At 41.6% G+C, this 22,730-nt stretch overlaps 1 protein-coding gene across 2 annotated transcripts in view; it reads right to left on the bottom strand.

The window, feature by feature from the left end:
- LOC147106085 (FYVE, RhoGEF and PH domain-containing protein 4-like) overlaps nt 1-22,730 on the bottom strand; it is a 354,273-nt gene that overhangs the window by 5,360 nt on the left and 326,183 nt on the right. For both annotated transcript variants that reach the window (XM_086008844.1, XM_086008845.1), the window contains 9 exons: nt 20,115-20,173; nt 17,492-17,641; nt 15,612-15,704; nt 15,433-15,512; nt 10,853-10,883; nt 5,742-5,837; nt 4,566-4,691; nt 3,817-3,966; nt 3,343-3,486 (listed from right to left, as the gene is read on the bottom strand). In XM_086008844.1, the coding sequence (XP_085864970.1) occupies nt 3,343-3,486; nt 3,817-3,966; nt 4,566-4,691; nt 5,742-5,837; nt 10,853-10,883; nt 15,433-15,512; nt 15,612-15,704; nt 17,492-17,641; nt 20,115-20,173 (929 nt within the window). The remainder of the gene's footprint in view (nt 1-3,342; nt 3,487-3,816; nt 3,967-4,565; nt 4,692-5,741; nt 5,838-10,852; nt 10,884-15,432; nt 15,513-15,611; nt 15,705-17,491; nt 17,642-20,114; nt 20,174-22,730) is intronic.

Below are 22,730 nucleotides of genomic sequence, written 5' to 3'. Positions count from 1 at the left end.
AGTCCCAGCATTTCTCTTCAGTACTAGTCTGCCACTGTTACTTCCCCAACTAAAATTTCTACTGATGAAAGTCATTAAAACACAGCCTAGTTTGAATAATGACCAGAACAGTGGCATAATTGCACAATGCATGATCTTGACTTCAGAATTTAACTGCATGGTTGTGAATACATCACTCGCCCATTTTACAATCACTGCACATTTACTGCTCTGCTCTTTGAGCTGCTCTTCATTCTTTTCAGTTTGATTTTTCAGCCTTTTGAGCGATCTATAGTTTCCTCTTTTTGAATCACTATTTCTGGTTTTTGAATAACTATGGTTATTCATTCCTATTCAATTTCTCTCCTGTCTTTGTTATTTGCCAGTTTGATTTTTTGTTTTTTTGCTGGCTGTATTTTGTACAACAGTTCCACAGAATTATGGAATTTTACAATATAGAAAGAGGCCATTTGTGCTGTCATGCCTATGCAGGCTCTCTGAACAATTTATCCACATAGTTCCATTCCTCTGCCCTGTCCCTATATCCTTTAAAATTTTTCTTCCCTTTCAAAAGTTTTTATAGATTCTGCTTCTACTATTGTTTCTGGTACAACATTCCATGTCCTAAAAACACTAAGAATATTTACCCTAATCGCTCAGTTTGTTCGTTTGGTGATGACCTTAAATTTATGAACCTAGAAATTGAGCAATGTAGTACCACACATTGGTGGGCAGGAAGCGTGTGCACGCCGTCAACCAGAAGTACACCGATCATCCTAAGCAGGAGGCGTCCTTTACCCATGGCTGAAGCAGGAATTAGGCACTTTGCATATGCAAGTAAGGGCCTAACGCTGTTTGAGGTCCCTGTTCCAAAACTGGTTTGCCCCGAGGCAGCCAGCACCATCACTGGCTGCACTCAGGGAAACCAGCCCTACACAACACCTGCAACAAAGGAGGAAAATAACTTACCTGAATGTGGAGCCTGGAGGAGCTGGATTGCACCTCCCAATCCCATGTTGGAAGGACTAAACCGCCACTCTCTACTCCTTCCCCCACGCCCGCCAAAAAAAAAAAAAAATCGCCACCACACCTGGGGCACGGTGGCATAGTGGTTAGCACTGTTGCCTCACAGCGCCAGGGACCCAGGTTCAAATCTGGCCTCGGGCGACTGTCTGTGTGGAGTTTGCACATTCTCCCTGTGTCTGCGTGGGTTTCCTCCGGGTGCTCCGGTTTCCTCCCACAGTCCAAAGATGTGCAGGTTAGGTTGATTTGGCTATGATAAAATTGACCCTTAGTGTTAGGGGATTAAATACGTGGGGTTACGGGAATAGGGTGGGATATGTGTCGGTGCAGGCTCGATGGGCCGAAATGGCCTCTATCTGCACTGTAGATTCTGTGATTCTGTGACTGCCGCACCCCCACCCCCCACCCCAAATCACCACCGCTTCCTACACTGGATCCTTTCCCCTCCTCCCCCAAATCTCCATCCACTGGTGCTGCTCAATCTACATCTGAATTGCTGAATCTCCCTTTGCAGGACCCTAATTCTATTAGTTCCTATTTCATTGGTTCCAACATGAACCACAACTTCTGGCTGTTCCCCTTCTCTACAAAATCTTTCACACCTGCTCTGCGATATCTATTACCCTAGTACCTGAGGGTAACAAACCATTTGGGACAATCTTTGGTTGCTACTGCATTAACAGAAATACATTTCTGCTTCCCCCTTATTGCCTTTGTTTTTTTTTCTCCAGTCATTTTCCAATCAGTTTCCCTATCTTACGCTCTTCATTTTCTGTCCGATTTCTCCAAGCCTCAAATTCAGAGGGATATTTCCCTACTACGAAGGCGGCATGTGGAATAGACTCCTAGCAAGAGCCCCTGCAGTGGAACTTTTATTATCTGCCATAATAGCTGGGCCTCTTCTGGCAGATAATGGAGTCCTCCTATTTATAATCTGATAGTGGCCCTAAAATAATGCTGTGGATACTAACGTGTACTTGAAAATAAATGGATCAACTTCTCCACTAAAAAGCAGAGAAATTTCACACGAACAGAGTAATGTTGATGTTAGTATCCCAAGGCCAATGAGTTTTTAAACTTCTCACTGGTCTGTTTACAATGGCCCGTCTTTTCCGATGCCTATGGTGTGTACACGAAGCGCATGCACTGAAAACCGGCATTTCTGATCTGTCACTAATCCTCCTGACAGATCGGACACCTGTCCTGGAGAAGGGCCTCTGTGGGCAGAGAGTTCCGCTTTCTGCAGAACCTCCGCCCGCTGAAAACCCTTAAAAATCTTACGCCTGCTAAAAGAGTTTAAAAAAATAAAATTTTTCCCCACTCATTTATAATTTTAAAATGGCAAGTTTAATTTTAGCCCCGTAAAATACTAATTTTTTCCAAAAAAATAAATTTGTTTAAATATTTAATTTAATGTAATTTTAAAAATGTGATTAAAAATGTATTTAATGTTTTGATGTGTTTTTTCAGTGCTCCCCATTCATACTTTTGACATGTCTAAGCTGTCAAAAGTATGAAGGGGGATTCCCTTCTCCCATTGGTTCCCCCTGGCTCACGTGATCCCAGGGACATTTGCGAACCGCATGCGCCCCTGGGATACGTGGGCCCTGCGCATTTCGTCGTGGAGAGGCCCAGGAGCGGAAATGGCCGGACCTCTGGAGCCCTCAGGTAAGGGCGTAGATTTTTTCCCCCCGATAGGAGGCATCTGCACGTAGGAAGCCTCCGATCGAAAACTACAGGCCATTAACTTATCAAGTTCTCAGCATGTACAGCTGAGACCAACATTTTTCCATTTTATTTGTGGAAAAAATGTTTAGAACCTCACTGCCGCAGGTGTCCAGAACCAGAGGGTATGCATCAGCACAGTATGGATAGAAAATTCCAGTAAGTACTAAACAAACATTCAGATACCAACTAGTTATCTACTGGATCAAAAGCACAAAACTTGGAAAAAAATCAACTTAAAATGCTCAACTGCAATTTTAACTACTTTATGCAAAACTAAGCCTCAGCTTCCATGAAAACTTCATCCATACATACAATAATATGCAAGGGTGCACAATTCTTTAAGGGAGAGATTAGATAGGTGATCTATTCACAGGCCCTAGCAACCACCTTGAAGGTGAGTTTTGGCAAAGAAGAGCACAAAAAGCTAGCATCACACACCTCCCCAGTTTTGCTCCTTATGTGGTAAACATATGGTTTCCCCGAAGTACCTCTCTCTGATGGCAGAGATGATCTGGAACTCACCATAGTGTGAATCCCAGATAAGATTCTGTGTCTTACCTCTCCCTAATGTAGCCAATAACATTACTATTGTTCAAGGTTTAAGATTGGTACCTGGGTTGCTCCATACATGTAAAGAACCAATCCCTCATTCTTAGGAACCACACACCACACCTTCTGCCAGGGTTTGGTAGGTTTCTCCAGATAGTAAAGGAAGTCGCAGATGAAGCAATTTTCTGAGACCTCAGCAGCCTCAATCTGAAAGGCAGGAGGGGCAATTTAAAAAAAGCAAATTTAATTGACTAGAGTAAGAAACAGGGTGCAAATTTTTTATCATAAAAAATTAATCTCAAAAGCCACATAGATGGCTTGGCTTATTATAAACCTCGGGCAACATCACTTGTATTGAAATTAACCTTTTTCTCTTGTACAAACACATTAAAAGAGGCAATCTCAAAGTTGAATTATTTTAATCTGTATGGTTTCATTTAATGTAAAATGTGGTTGGCCCCATGGCACTAAGCTTTTGTATAGCAGGAACTTAGCTGTACTCACACATCCTGTCACATAGAAAACTACAGCACCTACCTCTAGAATTCCTTTCTTTTTTCTTTCTTCCTTCTCTTCACTGTCAGTTTTTCCTGTTATAATGACATAACAGTCTTTACATACTTTGCTGAGCTTGTTGCTGTCATATGCAAGGTTTGCTTTGTAATCAGAACACTTCCAGCATACAACCTAGAAAAAGAAAAAAAGACACATTCAACAAACACTCCTGATGGGTCACACGCAGCTGAAAATGCCATCATTTATGTAGGTAACTAAGTAATAGCAGGTAAGTACAACATTTTAACCTTTAAATGTATGATTTTTAATATAATCTTTTAAGTTTATCTTTGTGTGCCTCTTGGTCTGCTACTTAAATGGCCAGAAATTGATTTTCATTTTGTTCATTCCTCGGCTTCTATTGACACCACTAGGCCTCCCATTGCAGTCTGCATCGAGTGCCCACCTCCTCCAAAAAAAGCTACATTGGATTCTTCTTTCTCCACCTGTTCCTGGCCATTGTCACAATGGGATCACATGGGGGTGGGCAGTAGGGGGGGATCACATGAGGTTGGCCTTTATGATGTTGGGACAAACAAAACACGATTGCCCAGAACCAAAATCCAAGATTGGATCAGTTTGAATGTTGGGTAAAGGATGGTTGAATGACAAAGAATTCTCCTTTCCTTATAAGACAGTATTGTCTAACTTACTGCAAACATCGATAGAGCCAATAGTTACAAAAATGTATTAAAAAAAGTTATGCACTTTGAGTCACCCATTCCACTTACATATCCACATGCACGGCAATGATGTCTTCGCCTGGTCAGTGCATTGAAGGGCTCCTTACATTTCATGCATAAAGTAACTTCATTGTCACGAATCCATCTTGGTGCTCTCATTCCCAGTTCTGCAGTCTTTGAAATGGTAGAGAAAGAAAAAAATATTTGAAACAAAGGTGAAAGTGCCAGCCAGACAGTGTATGAACAAAACACTGCTTATAAACCAAATTAGTCTGTTCCCCTCAGTGCTATTTAATCAGCATATCTGCTTCCTGCAAACAGCAGATACATCTTGAGATCCATTAAAGATATAAAACTATATCGCAGTCATTTTTTAATATAATAAACCCGGTTTTATTGTTAGTACAGCTGAGCGACCCATGAGCATTTGGACTTAAGTCAAGTTTAGTGCCTTCAAATCCTTCTGCTTGTTAGATGATTAAAGCAGTGTGTCAGGGTTTCCTTCTCCCACTGAAATCAGTGAAAACCAGAGGGCTCATGAATATTAAATGTAAGCTGTGTTTTTTATGACCTCTTGTGTTCTGAGGTCAGTTGGCATATATACAGGAATGGGTTTAAAAATGGTTTTAAATATTACTTGTTAATTCCTCGAATTAGAAGCACAGGTTTCAGGAAAGTTAAGCATGCAGTAAACAAAAATGGCAGGAGAGTAGATGGAGAAAATTATCTTGCAGGAGAACTAAAAATGCTGACCCCTTTTTAAAAGAAAATGATTCCTTCTTGAGCGGTGATGTTCATTCATGACATGATCCACACCCTTCTCAATTTAGTTGCAGTACTCTGGTCATGAATGGTTTTTTTTAAACCTCCGCTAAAAGTGGTGGATAAATAACTTCACTGAGCTCAGTGCCAGTGTGAAGCCTATCCTGCAACATTAGTCTCATTCCAGAATTAAACTCATCATACAGAAGAGGTGTCGCTACACAAAATCTGAGTACTCATTAAAAATAGAATAGGAAAATTGAGATACAAAGAAAGTCCCAAATAACTTCTCTTAAATACTGAAGCATCATGGTAGTGATTTGAAAGTCAAGGCGAAAAAAATCACCACTGCTGAAGAAAGCTTCATAAAGTGTGTTCTTCATTGTGTATTTCACCTAAATTTAGCTTAAGAATCAAAATATGACTAATGTCAGTGAATTTACTGAAGATCACGGAACTTACCGAAACCTCAGAACCCTGGTCCTCTCCTTCCTTGGCTATTGCGGATCTGAAAGTTTCATTCTTCTGATTAAAATCTTGTATTGTATTCTTCAGAGCCTGTAAAAAACAATGTAATTAAAGAAAAAAAAATAGCACAGTACAGACCAGGCCACAAAGATTAACAAGTCAAAAATGTTGTTTCCCAATGGCTTAAAAGGGTAAATTCAGCACATGGGGTGGTACTGAGCCATGCAGAGCAGTCTGTTTAGAGTTACTTGATCTTGGTGCCAGGGGTGTTACTGGCTGGCTAGCTAACCATTATCTGCTGTTTGAGGCCCCACTGCATTGGTTTGCCAGAATGGCATGACCAAATTTCTAGGCCTTGCACTCAAGATTTACAGAGATCACAAACTATTTAAAAATACCACAATAGAATAATGAAAGATACAAATACTGGGGATCTCTGGTTCTCAAAGAACCAGATTTTTTTTTAAATTCCTGCATCATGGTTAATAGATTCTCTCCTCCTCCCCCCCCCCCCCCCACTGTATTCAGCAATGTTCATACAATAATCTCTCATACATTCCATCCCACAAGACAAAACAGTCAGTTTTTTTGCAGAACAGATATAATAGACCTCTGTACTATTTTAAACATTAGTATACAAAAAGTATACAATTAGCTTCTTGCATTGGCAACCAACTGCATCATAAACTGTATTTGTAAAACCTGTGATTCCTGCTAGGAAAGGTAAACATGAGGTAACAAGCCCTTATCTACCAAAACAAATTCTTTACCAATGGTCATAAGGACCCTGACCCGAGTGAGGAATACGAGAACTAAGCACTGCAGCACCAGTGGACAGGAACAGAATGGAGTTACTGATCTGAGCTGTGCCAGTTAATGATATGCACGGCAAAGGCTGTGGTATCTCTTTGCTTGGTACCAGAAATTCTCCAGTGGGCAAGGAAAAAAATTACAGGCTTGCACAGGTAAAGGTTAGAAAGGAAATCAGTAACTGCAAACCTTGCAGATCTCTCATTATGTATTGCTGTCTGTACTGTTAGTCATGTTTATGCATAACCTCCTGTCATTACAGGCAGTTAAACATTTAATAAAACTGATCAATAGGTACACAAAATACCTCCATCCATCATGCTGCAATCGGAGTCTGTGAAAATGCATTGCAGATTTCAAATATAGAATCATTTTGCCATTACAAGTACGTCATAAGAAATACTGAGTCCAGCACCATTGAGGGTTTAGATGTTGTAAAACAATCCCCCCCAGTGGCACTCCAATGTTTAGTTAACTTATGAATCTCAAGATAATGTATGGTTTTGAATTTCGCTGTTCTGCTACTGGATTTTTATTTTACTAAACAAAAGGTTTAGGCCTTTGAATTCCAGAGGTTCCACCCAATTCACAGTAACTCCAGCAGGAGACTGATGCAGCTCCTGGAAAAACAGCAGAGACCCAGTTACGCTGCCTTGTAAGGGGCAAAACCTCCCGTTGTCCCTTACTAGACAAATGACAGGCAGGGAGCGGGGCCAGAGACTCCCCGCACCAGTAGTTCTCAGTCCTGATCAATAGTAAGGACCCAGTGTTGTAATGGCAGCTGGTACACCAAATGAGTGGTGGGGAACCGACCATCACAACAGGCAGTGGGGGGCCCCCCTCGATTAGGGAGCCGACAAGGTAATGGGAGGAGGGCCTGAGCACCCCTCTCACAGGCAAGTGCCAGAGTTTCCAGCTGGCATGAGCAGTTGAACACGAAAGGTAAGCTGAAGCAATGTTTGCACCCCAGCTGAGCCGTGCAAACGAGATACCCCACTGAGGTTTGTGGGGCCAGGTCCATTCCGATATAACGGCTGGGACTGCAGCTAAAGGAATTTCTGGACTTTATTATTTAAAAAAGTGTGGAAATTGATAACTAACTTATTTGTCTGAAAGTTTGAGGAGTTGTTGTCTGATGTGTGCACTGTGCAAAGTTAGGTCAATGAAATGAAATAGTATTCTATCACATGGTGAGCTAAACAAATTGAAAATTACACCATAATCACAAGTTGTGTGTCATTGTAACCCAATGTATTATAACCCAGTAAAAGCAAGTGTTATGGAACAGACACTGGGAATAAGTACATCTATGTAAAATTAGTTGCATAAAATGTGGAATGCCTTATAACAGGTTATTTGATTTCAGGCCTGTTTATTCACATTGAAGGATACACGAGAGAAATTTTTAAATAGAAGTTTAATAGGTAGTTTGCCAGTTCAATATAGGATGCTACACAATCTCAGGGTTCAGATCATTGTATGAACTGGTCCAATTTCTCAGTATATATTGACACCTGAATCTCTTGCTACACGAGAGAAAACATTGCAGCCATGTAAGCTGTCTCCTCACTGGTCACTCTTCGCATCTCAGACTCTGGGATTGAGTGTCACCCAAAACTGAAGGAAAGAATGATATTCCTCTTTCTATTGGCTATAAAGGCTGCAGGAGATGAGCTTGAGGCAGTGTTAACCCAGTTTCTAGTGAGTGTGGGCTCATAGCACAGAGCATTTGAGATATATTTCACTACGAGCTATGAGTCTCACTTAGAGGTTGCAAGGACAGCTAGTGTGAGGATTAGAAATATTACCAGTGCTAGACTAACTCCCCTCTGAATCCTTTAAGGATAGTGGGTATTCAAATAGGAAATATTTCATTCCACAGAGATACATACACTCATACTGATGAACTCAAATACTTAATAAAAAGTATGAAGTTACTTCATTTATTTAATTTTTTTATTCTTATAACAAATACAACAGATTGTAACAGAAGGTTGATCAAGGTAGTGCAGTAGATGTATATATGGACTTATGGAAGGCATTCGACAAAATGCCACATAGGAGGCTTATGAAGAAGATGGAAGCTCATGGAATTAAGGAGAAAGTGGTGGTATGAATACAAAATTGGCTCGGTGACAGGAAGCAAAGGGTGGCAGTAGATGAATGTTCGTCAGACTGGGAGGTAGTTTGCAGTGTTCCCCGAGGGTCAGCTTTGAGTCCATTACATGACCTAGACTCAGGTGTAGGGAGCAACATTATAAAGTTTGCAGATGATACGAAACTTGGCAAAGTAGATGTTCAGAATGAGGATAGTTATATGCTTCAGGATGACTGACAGGATGGCGAAATGGGTAGAAACATGGCAGATGGAGTTCAATGTGGCGAAGTGTGAAGTGATGCACTTTGGGAGGACTAATATGGAAAGGCAGTAAACTATAAATGGCACGATTTTGAAAAGTGTAGATGAGCAGAGTGACCTTGGTGTCCATATACACAAATCCTTAAAAGGTGGCAGGGCAAGCTGACAAGGTGGTTAAAAAAGCATATGGGTTCCTTGGGTTTATAAAGAGGAATAGAATATAAAAGGAAAGAGATCATGCTAGAACTTTGTCATTAGTTAGACCTCAGCTCAATATTGTGGACAATTCTGGGCACCACTTCAGGAAAGATGTAACGGCATTAGAAAGGGTACAGAGGAGGTTTACCAGGATGTTACCAGGGATGAGGGACTTCAGTTATGAGGAGAGGTTGGAAAAGTTAGGACTGTTCTCGTTGGAACAGAGAAGTTAAGAGGTGACCTAATAGAGGTTTTGACAATAGATAGAGAAAAAGGATTCCCTCTGGCGAGTGGGTCAATAACTAGAGGTCATAGATTCAAAATCATTGGCAAAAGATCTAGAGGGGAGAGGAGGAGAAATTTTTTCACTCAGTTGTCGGGATCGGGAACGCTCTACCTGAAAACATGGTGGAAGCTGATTCAATAAATAATTTTAAAAAGGGAGTTGGACAGGTACTTGAGGAGGAGGAACTTAGAGTTACAGACAAAAAGCAGGGATGTGGGACTAGGCACGACAGCTCTTTCAAAAGAGCCAGCACACACACAAGGGGCCAAATGGTCTCCTTCTGTACTGTAAATTTCTAGGATTCTATAACCAAACATAAATGAGGAAGGCTGTTCAGTTCTTGTTTACTTCTGCTGGGCTCTTCAATGTGAACACAAAAATCCTGTTTTGACAACCTGTAAATGTTACTTGTGAACTAGCTATTAGGAACATAGGAATTGCTAGATGAAAATAGATCAAAAGTCCATCCATGAATTATACCTTCTACCATCCTGGTAGTCACATGATACAATGATAATGTTGTTGTTGACTAATCATAGCAATCAATCTCTATCAACTCGTCTACAATAGACCCAGACATGGCACGAGGAAAACGTCAGTGGTGGAGAGCTTTGGGAACCAAAGTCACCTTTTTATTGAATAAAAAGATTAATTTCTTGCTTACAAGCAAGAAAATTCCAACTATCTGCAACATTTGAAGAACTTGCTTCATTGCCGATTCAGATCACTATCAAAATGCAAGATATCTAAAGCAATGAGCTGAATTTTATTGGAGAAGGCAGGTTGAGGGCGGAGGGGGCACGGTGGGGGGCTCCGAGGCGGTCAGGAAACCAGGGAGAACAGGTTTCCCGCAGGCCCTGCCGACTTTAAACGGCATGCCCTGATTTGAATGGGAAGCCTCTGTTGCCCACCCGCAGCCAGACAGATTGAGATTGGCTGGCTCCAGCGGGTAAGCCTGTGGCACAAAGCCACACAGAGGGAGGGATTGTCTGGAGGTTGTGCTGGGAGAATATCGAAGTGTTGGGGGCCCGGAGAGAGTCAGGAGCCGGAGGAGGATGGCAGGAGGATCAGGGGCCGGAGCGGCTCCAATCGTGGGAGGTGGGTTAGGTAGGGACCCTGGATCCAGGAGGTAGGTGTAAAAGGCACTTATCTCCTGGATCCAGTAGTCCTCGCCTTGCTGCACCTGGCAAGTTTTACAAGGTGTGCAAAACCCGACCAGCTACATTTAAACACAAAATGGAGGTTAAAGAGGTTTCCAGTCTCATTATAATATTTAATTAGACAGCCCGCCTCCTGGCAGCGGGTTGGCTGCCCGCCTCCATTAAAACCGGAAGTGGGGAGGTTGAAGGTGGGTTCAGGGCGTGATTCCGATTTTTAACACTTTAACTACCCCCATGCCCCCTATCCACCCTTTTTTAGGTTTAAATTCCCCCCAATATGTTCAGTTCTTACCTTTATCCACTCCTCTTTGTCCTGATCAGAGCTGGAATAAAACAAGAACTTAATCAGAAACACTCCAGAGCACTCACTAATGAGGAAAGTTTTCCTCTATGCAATAGGCATAACAAAATCCTAAACATGTTCCCATTTAAATGCTTTTATGATTTTGCTCACATAGCTGGCAGAAAATCTGCCCTAAAGTGCTAATGTTACACTCTCTGTATAGTGCTCCAAATATCTACCTGGGTGCACTGTGCTGTTCTGTCACAGAGACTGAACACAATTTATATTATGAGGTTTGAAATATAATGCACCAAGTAAATACTAACTCTTGCTGTCACGATACTCATTGCACCCCTGCAACAGGCTCAGAGCCATGTTATTCCACATTTTAATTCAAACACTAACATTACATTGCAAGCATAACACACATTCTACATCCGATATCAACGACTATTTTCCTCTGTAAGAAATGATTCTTCCCTTCAAATGTTTTGGCTAGCATTTTAAAATAACTTTTATAAACTAAGATTTGTTAGCTCCTGCATTTATGCAAGCATATACACGCACACAATACATAAAAATCACACACATTCAATATCTTCTGTGCGAAAACAAAAAGCAAAATACTGCAGATACTGGAAATTGTAAATAAAATTAGAAAATGTTGGAAACACTCAGCAAATCAGGCAGCATCTGTAAAGAAAGGAGAAGTGCTTCTGTATTAAGGTTAGCTAATCTCTGTTGAGGTGGAGGTGGAGGAGGGAGTACAATAAAATGTATCACAGTAACCCGAAGTTAGGGAGGGGTTAAATGCCAGCCAGAGTTCCTGCACCCAATTACTATCCCAGTGGCTCCACTGGAAAATGTGCATACGTCAGACAAGGACATAATCAAGCTAGTCTGCACCTTCACAATTTGCGGTCAGCAGCAAAGTGTAGGTGTTTGCTGCTGGCCCTGAAGTAAGCTTCGCACAAGGATCTTGCGATCCCTGTCTCAAGAACTTTTGGCTTTCCAACCTCCAATTCAATTCAACGGAAGTTAATGGGGATCCCCTTGTGCAAACTGCTGTGATGTCAACAGGCTGTCTAAGCAGCCAATCAAAAGGCAGAATTCCCACAGACAGCAAACAAGGAAGTGGGTAAGCTCTTAAAATTCTAACTTTTAAAATATGTTGGAGAGCAAACAAAGGATTGGGGTCCTCACATGGGGAAAAGGCAAACCTGAAATAAAGATGGTCAAACTTAAAAAAAAAAAAGTAAAACATTTTTTGAAAAGTTTCTTAAAAAATCAAATTTTTATTAATTGGACAAATTTCACACTGCACAAAATAAAATGTGTTTTCCAGGCCCTTAACATTTGTTTAGCAGTAATAACACCGTTAAAACCCCAGTTATACCTAATCCCATTGGGTCTAACTTTTAGTGGGGAATTTAACAGCGTACTTACTGCGGAAGTGCCAAAGTTTACATCAGATTCCCTGATTTGGCTGATTATACAGATTGCTGGCTCTGTTGGGGGGGGGGGTTAGGGGCACAGCGCAGCCTGTTTCGGAGCGGTCAATGACAGGCCGCAACTTCAGGATTTCCACATGCGCCTAATCTCGAAGTTGCGGTCAGTTTCAGATTTCCACATGCGCCTAATCCCGAAGTTGCGGTCAGTTTCAGATTTCCACATGCGCTTAATCCCGAAATTGCGGTCAGTTTCAGATTGCCACATGCGCCTAATCCCGGAGTTGCAGTCAGTTTCAGATTTCCACATGCGCCTAATCCCGAAGTTGCGGTCAGTTTCAAAGGCAGAATGATGGTGAACGTTGCCAGTTGTAACTTTTCAAATAAGCATAAGTACTGTTTAAATCCTACAGGTGGAGCTAGCAGATCACATTATGTGTGTTTGAAATGAACTTGTTTTTGAAGCCTTTGCCCAGCCTATTATATCAGGATATAAGTTTATAAGGACAAGGGAATCATTATTTGAAGTATTTACGCCAAGCTGTGTATTCCACCTTCAGTGCACGACAACAGACTACATTTTTGTGAATTATTTAAGGCAAAGTTTAACACATTAAGTTAAAGATGCATCGTCTTCATGAAATTAAATTATTCACAAACTTTTCTGTTTATCAAGGAACGAGTCAGGAGGTCATGAGGATATCATCCAATAGTTTACTGCATTGTTTGTAAACACATTTTTCATGAAGGTGGTGCTGCTTTAACTTCGAACAGTGCAAATCATTTGTTACTCTGATACTGTGCTTGCAGCTGCATTACCATGTAGCTTCCAGGCATATATAGTCAGTTAATAGATTCTGAAAATGGCACTGCTTAAAATACTGAAAATTCAGCAAAGCAACTAAAGAAAATGATATCCCAGTGGCAAGGTCAAACAGTCACATTACATTACTCTCCATTCCATTCAGTTAATCACAGTAAACGGCTCTTCTTCCAGCTTGTTCTATTTTCACTTATTTAGGTCAGCCAGATTTACACTGCAGTTTTCCTGCTAAGGACTATGGGAAAGTTACATAAATGACCCATAGTTGCTGTTTAAGGTACTTTCACTCCAGCAGCTTAGATTTATGCTGGATACCAATTTGAGTGTTACAGGATGCTGACTACATACAGGAACTCCATTAGTTGCAACATGTCTTACCGACAGTTCTTTGAAGGAAAAGGGATAGCACACCAGCCCCAAGTTGTTTAAATAAAGTAGGACAAATGCTTTCAGCTGAGCAATAAGAAATGGGGAAGAAACATCACAGGAACTTCACATGCAGGGAGAACTGGCTGGGCTCTGGTAATTTAACTTGGCAAAAACAAAGAACTTCAGAATGAATGAGGCATATGTGCTGACTCATTACTACATTTGTGCAGAATTTAGCAAATTCCTGTTACACTCACCCTCACTTACATTAGGAAAACACACTCACCCTCACTTACATTAGGAAAACACAATCAGACAAAAAAAAAACCAAACATTCAAGATGAACCAAACACTCAATAATAAAAGAAATATTCTGTTACTTATTTTCCAGTGAAACTTGTGCTGGTCAAGCTAAGATTTTAACACAGGGAAATGCAGTACTTTCCCATTTGAGACACTCAGGCCTCAATTTTAACTGACCCGTGGAGTCGGGATTGGAGGCGTGCGGGGGGGGTTAAAGTCCCGAATTCGGGGGTCCCGACACCATCCTGCCCCAAACCCGCCTCCATGCAAGTTTCAAAGGAGGTGGTTACCCGCCTCGCACTGGGACCCGCCTACCCAAGGCGGGAAGGGATTAGTGCCAAATAACTGCCTGTTAACAGGTAGTTAACTGGCAGTTTTTAGCCTAATCCCTATTTTAAAGCTTGAAGTGTGGGATTCCCGACGACTCCAAACCACGCCAAGTTAGAGTCGTCGGGCCGTCGGGTTGAAGGACTTGGAGGGGTCGCGATGTCGGTGTTCAGGTGAGTGATGGGTGCATGAATGCAAAGGTAAGTGTGTTTGATGTGTCTAAAGTGTGTAAAGAAGTTTAAATTACCTGTACTTACCTTTTTAGCCTTCCTTCCTCTAGGTTTCAGGAGTCCATCATCTAACCGGCACAGAAAGCAGAACGGCTGCGAACTGTCAAAAGTGACAGCCTGCAGCTTTCTGTGCCGGTGAGATTTCTAACTGAGTCTGTGGAGAAGGACTCAGGTTAGAAGTAAGACCGTCAGTGTTTGACAGCTTCAAACAGCTGTGAAACATTGATATTTCATCTGTTAAAACATCTTGACAGATGAAATTTCAGTCTGTGACGTCACCTGTTGCCGGGTGGCCCTTAATTGGCCCGCTGGGCGGGCTCAACAAGGTCAATCAAGTTAAAATTGCGTGGATTGGCCGCATTGCGATGGAGGCGGGACTACAACCCCAAAAGTTGTAGTCCCGCCTCCTTCCCGACTTCCGAGTGAAAATCACCCCCTCAATGTCAGCAACAAGCACTCCCAGCTCAGTTAAGTATGCTTAGGTGCACAGTGAACTTCCTCTTACTTCCAACAACCCCAGCAGAGTATTCCCTACTGCCCACATCAACCATCTTGCAGTCTCTGAGTTAGATTGCTAATTGACTGGCAAATTTGGAGAAGTTTTGCGCTGTGTGTAATAGATTAAAATTAGCTTAAAAAGGTGAATGGGGATGTACTGGATGCAAGATTTTAGAAATTAGTGATGATAAAAAGAGCACACCAGTCCTGCACTGGAGGTGTTGTCTTCAGGATGTGTTAAACTGAGGCACCGGCTACATGTTCAGGTGAATGTAAAATATCCCGTGGTACTATTCGAAGAGCAAGGAGTTCTCCAAGTGTCCTGTCAAGCATTCTTTTCTCAATCACCACCACAAAAACAGGTGATCTGATAATTTCTCTCATTTGCTGTTTGTGGGACCTTCCTGTGCATAACTTCATTGGCTCCAAAGTAATTGGACGTCCAGAGTATGCGAAATGCTTTATATAATTGCAAGTTCATTCTTTCTTCCAATTGAAATCCATTGCAGTAAAACAATACGTAGGAGAATAATTTTACATCTATTTTATAAACAAACATTTTACAAACCACTAAAGCAGGTTTCATCTTACCTAGCCTGCAACTCTAGTGTTCGTTCCTTTCCGGAGACCTGGAATGTGTTTGGATAGTCTTTGTTATGGGTCTCAATGACCTAAAATATTCAGTAGCACAGATAGACTATGTTAAGGTGACATGATTCAGAAAAAGACAAATGAACTGCAGTTCACTATTAAATAAGAATTTGACAAACCTTCATGCCTTCAATGCCAATTTTCGTTCGAACAGAGTATCGTGTAAACACCAAACTGAATTTTGGAACACAGTACAGCAACATATTGTTTAACTGTGGAAAAAAAATTAAAAATCTGCAAATGATTAACCAATTTCAACATAACAGAATGTGTAACCTGGGGTTGGATTAATAGTCATCAATAGTTTTGGCTTCAATTTCATGCCTTTGTTTTTTTGTTTAAAAAGAAAGCCCGATTAAATAGCACATACATTGAAATGGTGGAACGCACTCAATAACACAAGCAACAAAGTCAGCAGTGTGTTATAATGTTGTGTCTGCCCATTGGATAGTTTAATATCTAATGGATCCCAATATTTTTCCTGTTATAGCATGGGCACAGCTAGCTATCAATCCAAATATTGGATATTACTTTAGAAGGTAGACATTTATATAGGATTCATGCAAAATATCTCCAGGCGCTTTGAAATATTCGGGGGGGGGGGGGGGGGGAAAGAGATGGAGAAGGAGGAGTTGGGCACTAACCGATAAGTAAGGGGATTTGACAGGCAGGGGTGTCTAAGGATATTGAAGATGTGGCAGGTGACAGGTCCGTAAGAGACTTTGCTCTCCCAGTGGGAAAACTTTTCCACTGGGCATGGATATCAGAAATTCAGGAGGCTGTGTCTGATTTTCCAACCATTAATTTGCAAATAGTTTGAAAATTATATTTAGTGGTTGCCTGAGTTTCTGATGTGTGTTCCTGGCAGGGAAGAATCTTTACCAGGAGTGTAAAGTCAGAACATTTCTCTGTCCATCGCTTTTTTGTGGCAAATGTTGGTAGGCAGCTCAAGTAGGAAGGATTCTGGAAAAGCAAAACCCCATAAACGGAGGACAGTATAGAGAGAGAAACACTAACAATAAGTGCCCTGCTACTGTTACTGGCTTATCAAATACCAATGTGAAAAGGTTTTCCAAAACATTTTGCTTGTGTTGTAATTAGTTACCTTTCATATTTCAAAGTATTTACATCCAGCATGAAGTGAATTCAACTACAAGCTAATGTTTATATTACAGATCACCAATTGCATCGCCATCGTTAGCACTAGGATTTTAGTGAAGTGTAATGGAGATTGTGTGAAATTTTAGTACTACATCTTTTTGAACGACAAACCAAAATAACATTACATATTTTGCTTGTGCAAACTTAATAGTGCCTGAAGGTACTTGAGCTATAACACCAGGATAACAATGATCTGTCGCAGAGGAAAGAACAATTTGAGGTGCTGAATTAAGAGCACCACAATAGAAGCATATTGCACACATTGAAGATTAGTTTAAGTGCAGTTTTCCTTTAGAAAATTGGTGCCAAGACTCAAATAAACCTGATGACAATCGATGGGAGTTTCCTCGGGGCTTCTGCCATGCCACTACCGTAACTTCGATGGAAGTCCTGTTTACGCACGTAAACGTGGTTTCTGCCATACCTCCAGCAAAGTTAGTGGTGGAGTGGGAGAAGCACTGAGGAACTCTCTCCCTGCCCACCCCACCACCACCATGTCCATTATTAATAATGGGTCCGATTTTGGGCTTTTTGTCTGAGTACAGCAAACGATCATGGATTTTACACTCATACAGCCCTTCCAGTCTCTCAGGGGATGGACCCTAGTCCTCCAGCTGAGTATATGACCATAGATATCGCAAGACTCAGTGGTGTAGGGCTTCTCTGGTGCCAATTTTCTTTCCTTCACATCAGCTAAATCCAAAAAATTGAACAAATTAGCAACTCTCAGGTTGGGAAGGGAGGGAAGCCCATTTGCAAGGATGTAATATGAACACAGTTCTCACTGCCTCTTGCCAGGTTATCCACTTTGTGTCTTTTTAATGGCAGCAATACTTACTAAGAAAAGATATCTTTCCTGCGAAGAAGTGTTGCGAGCAGCCAGTTTAAGGATTTGCCCCTCTTTTATTAGTTCATTTGAGGGATTAACAATATCCTCCTCTTCACCTCCTAACATTTCATACACATCAATCAATTTCTTCATCTTTTCCTAAATGTAAATAAAATATTAGTAATCTTCCTAAATTTATAATAGTGTACTATTAAAAAAAAGTATTCCTCTTTCACTTAAAGTAATGTTCTTTCCCGTTTCTAGGTTTCAATACCCCATGCCATGTATTTTTCTTCAAAGTATATGGGCAGATCTTCAAAATCATTCTTGAGCTGGTCATTAATTGATATGCAAGATTAGTCCATGGATGGGGTTTGGAAGGAGTCTTGGGCTGGCAATTCTTCTTACTTTCTTAGATGGAAATGCCTAACTTCTGGTTCTGAGCTTTTAAGAATATCACTGAGGTTAGAAACCCACCAAGCGCAAACGTGTGTTGGAACATCTCCGATGTCACACTGCAGATCTCTGCGCCACTCACAGCCAAGCTGCTAAGTGTTTTATTGTAATCTAACCTATTCTCCCCATTTACTGTAATATTTAGGAATGGAAACATTGGTAGACAGGCCTCAATATGTGCAATTTCAATCATATCCAATCAAATAAATTGGTCACAAGTTCAAATGTAGTTATATATGGCTCCTGGAGTCAACACAACATTTATTATGGTTACCATCTTTATATCAAAAACAATGGAATTTTATATATCCCAGCTGGAAATGGGCTGTGGACCATTTTATGACTGCTAATAAATGCTGCTCAGGAATTGGCCATCAGGTTAGACGTGTCCCCCTAGGCTAGTTGCCTCTTCCTCTTGGCTGCAAGGTGTACAGCTCTGGGGGGAAACCTGCAAAGGGAGAAAACGAGGATAGGGTGGAAGTTTGGGTTCATTGGAGAGCAACATTCCATAGAACCATAGAAGTCGACAGCACAGAAGAAGCCTACTCAGCCCATTGTGTCGGTGCTGGCTCTTTGTTAGAGCAATCCCAAATTAATCCCACTGCTCCCATTCCACCTATAGCTGTGTATCTTTCTCTGCTTCAAATATTTAGCAATTTTTACTTTAAAGATGCAATGGTATCTGCCTCAACCACTCCTTGTTGCAAAACGTTTCATGCTCCAACATCCCTCTATGTAAAGACATTTTTCCAACCCTCCCTCCTCACTCTCCAACTGATCATTTTAAATTGATGACACCTTTGTCACTAACTGCCCAACCAGAGGAAATAGCCTTTCCCTATTCACTCTTAATTTTAAAAACCTCTATTAAATCCTCTCTTAGCCTTCTCTGCTGCAGTGGAAATAGTCACAGGATCTCAAGTCTTTCCTCATAATTATGGTTTCCCATCCCTGGTATGATCCTGCTGAGGTAAAAGGGCATGATCATTAACGTTATTTCTGAACATGCAGGAGTTTCCTGGTATCACTAAAAAAACGTTGTCATTCCAGGGGGAGTCCAGAACCAGGGGTCACAGTCTAAAGATAAGGGGTAAGCCATTTAGGACAGAGATGAGGAGGAATTTCTTCACCCAGAGAGTGGTGAACTTGTGGAATTCTCTACCACAGAAAGCAGTTGAGGCCAATTCATTAAATATATTCAAGAAGGAGTTGGATATATTTCTTAAGGCTAAAGGGATCAAGGGATATGGGGAGAAAGCAGCGACAGGGTACTGAGTTTGGATGATCAGCCATGATCTCATTGAATGGTGGAGCAGGCTCGAAGGGCCGAATGGCCTACTCCTGCTCCTATCTTCTATGTTTCTATGCTTTTTTAGACCGCACCGAAAATAAGTTGAGTGAGCTGTTTTAATTTTATGGCTAAATTTCAACGGTAGATAACTTTTTATACAGATGTAAAACTGTCAACATTCTTGTAGTGTTGCATAGCAAGCTCATATAAATACATTTTACTTTTAAATGAAGATCATACTCTCTCCACAATGAGATTTAATAAATAGATTGCTTTCACAATTTGAGTTGGTTATGTGGCAGCAAGTTCAACAGAGTAACAATAATAACCGGTAAAAGTGGTAATTTTACATGAATAATGGATCACAGAAATTGGGTCGGTATGTGATGCCTCCTGCACAAATTAATCCTCGGAGTCATGAATTATTAAACACAGGGTATATACTGTTTTTGCCATTAATCAACCTTACAGTTCAATCATTGGGCTTGCCTTAATGGTTATGCGCAATTAGAAATGATTTACATTTCTCCAGCAGCTTGTGCAGTGAAATCAAACATGCTGCAGTAAATCTGGTTTGACAGCAGGCTGTACAACAGATGCAAATGCAGAGATATTCATGATCAGGAATGTCACAAGAGTGCACTGGAGAAATGATCTCACTGTTCGTATGCTTCACAATGAATATTTTATTATATAAAATAGCTGTCAACTACTCCTGACGTGTTTGGATTTTACTGTGTTGACTCCTCTCTGTGCAGCAAGGACCCTTACATTTAGAGTGTTTGTCAATGGTAATTACCTGCTTGCTCACTTGCAGATAAGTAAGCACAAGCACTTTTTAGAAAAAAGGAGGCCACTTAAGGCAAAGTTAATTTTTGCACTCACCATTATACGGATTGCAGCATTTGAGTGGGTGGCTGCAGTGGAAATAATTTCAAGGGATGCTGTAAAAAATATTATAGATTAAAAAAAAATTCGTTTAATTATTCAAAGTCTCGTTGAATCTCACCGAGGGCTAAAAATTGAGTAGCGCCCCATTTGGGGCAGTAACTTCGCCAGGGCGCTATTTTAGCACCCCCGCGCTGGAAATTGAGTGGTTGCGTCCCAAGAGGGAAGCAGGGCGCTGCGAGTCAATATCGCGGCGCTACATGCAGGCCTTCCTCCCCTTCTTAAAGGGGAGGGGCCTTGCACAGCCAGGCCCCCGGGGACCGGGAATGCCGGCAAAAGAGCCCGACACTCAAGAGAAGTGCCGGGCTCTTGGAGCGCAGCTGGCACGCCGCGGCGGAGGGGGCGGCGGGTGCGTTCAGGAGGCTGGGGACGGGAGCACAGGCAGGTGGCCAGCAACAAGAATGGCTGCCCCGTACCTCGCCTTTAAATAGCGCATCCCCGGCCGCAGGTAGGCCCCCCTGACCCCGTCGGACATAGCATCCGACGGTAAGTCAGGGTGCGCTCCAAAAGATCGCGGCCGGGGGCGCTGCACATGCCGATTACATCATCACTGGCGGCACAGCGCCACCAGTTAGCGCCGCCACTAACCTCCCACTGAATTTCGCGGGAGGCGCCCCACCCAGGCGCTAGTTGCTTTGCGCCCCGTTTAACGGGAGGCACAAAGCAACCCAATTTCCCCCCCCCCTCCCAACCCAAAATACAACAAATGGAAAATAAATGGAGAGAGAGTAATAAGGAAATAATTTGATTGAAAATTTCAGGTGGCACCATAACCCTGAAGGTGAAGCTCAAATGGTTCACCAGAGGCAACTGAGATTACAACTTTAAAATTGCTATTCTCCACCAGTCAAAGTCATGCTCACGTTTGCCATACTTCAGATCATAAGTTGGTGTTGCAATTCTAAATATTAAATTAAATTCAATGAAAACTTCAGGGAAGAAGTTTGCTCTGGAGCCGTTCTCCAGCAGCCAAGCAGTTTGTACAGACACCCTACTTACTGTCAACTGGTTCCAGAACCATGCCTAACCATCAACTTTTCACCATTCAGATGCAAGTATTACTGTAATTGAATATAATTAAATACATAAACTATTTATTTGCAAATATTCTGTCCTTCAGGTTACTTCCTAAATATTTATTTACAGACTACAATTTGTTTCTTTCCTTGAGCATTGATCTCCCCAATTGGTGCGATGCAAGTATCAAAAATGTTGCTAATACAGGTAGCACTATGTGGCATGGTACAGAGTTAGATAGAAGGTTCAATTCCTTGGCCTGGTTTGAGTTAGCTGACCTCAGTAGGGATGGCAGTGGGGCACGACAATGGGTGTTCATCCGGAGCTGGTGAGATTGGGGGGGAAATTAATCAACCAGATTTCCTGCTCCTCATCCCTATCCAGCAACCTCTATTGGAAAATAGGTACCAGGGCATGTGTATGGTGGGTGAAGAAAGGATATGACATATGGTAAAGCTATGATTGACCACGGAGGGTAATATTTTGCCAACGTTAACTTGGCTCAACTGTGAAGAATAGACCTTCATTGGTAGCACTACTGCTCAAGTCAGACAGTTGCAGGTTCAAGTCCCACTCCAGGACTTGAGCACACAATCTAGGTGCAGTACAGAGGGCAGTGCTATATTGACAGAGGTTGTGTCTTTTAGACGAGATGTTAAACCGAGGCCCTGTCTGTTTGTTCAGTTGGACGCAAAAGAACAATTATTCGAAGAGCAGGGGCATTCTGGTCAACATTTATCCCTCAAACCACTAACAGATTTTCTGTTCATTGATCTCATTTGCTGGGGGAAGATGATTAAATAAGTCAGTCAGTCTTATCAGTTTGTTTCTGAAAATAGTGGACTTTATCTCATTCGATACTATCTTCTACATATGGAACTATTAGTGGACATGCACAATAAATACAAGATTGCATTGGTAGCGAATCGTGCAGTAACAGAAGAGGCCTTTCGGCCCATTTTGTCTGTGCTAGATTCCCTTTAATCCCATTTCTATGCAACTTTTAACGTTTCTTTTTTTCGAGTGCTTATCTGACTTCCTCTTAAAGGGAATTATGATATAGTGGCAATAACAGAGACCTGGTTCGAACAAGAGGAAGACTGAAACTTAATAGTCATGGCGACAAGTATTCAGAAAAGATAGGGAAGGAGAAAAAAAAAGGGGGTGGCAGTAATGATCAAGGATACCGTTACAGCACTGGAAAGGGATGATGTACTTGAGGGTTCAAAGACATAATCTATTTGGTTAGAATGAAGGAACAAGAGGACCGATTACAGCACAGAAAGAGGCCATTCAGCCCACTATGCCTGTGCCAAGCAAATATGTCACCAAATAATGGGAAGGAGATAGAGGAGCAAATTTCAGGAAGATGCAAGAATTTTGAGTTGCGATAACAGGGGACATCAATTATCCTAATATAGACTGGGAAAATAACAGGGTAACAGGCAAAGAGGGGGAGGAATTCTTGAAATATGTACAAGAGAACTTTCTTAGTCAGTACGTTTCCAGCCCAATGAGGAAGGACACAGTACTCGA

This window comes from Somniosus microcephalus, chromosome 16 (assembly GCF_052327205.1).
Source record: "Somniosus microcephalus isolate GS21.2 chromosome 16, FLI_Smic_1.0, whole genome shotgun sequence".
In the NCBI taxonomy this organism is placed as follows: domain Eukaryota; kingdom Metazoa; phylum Chordata; class Chondrichthyes; order Squaliformes; family Somniosidae; genus Somniosus; species Somniosus microcephalus.
Note: the sequence above shows the minus strand (reverse complement) of the source record. Positions and strands in the feature narration are given on the sequence as shown.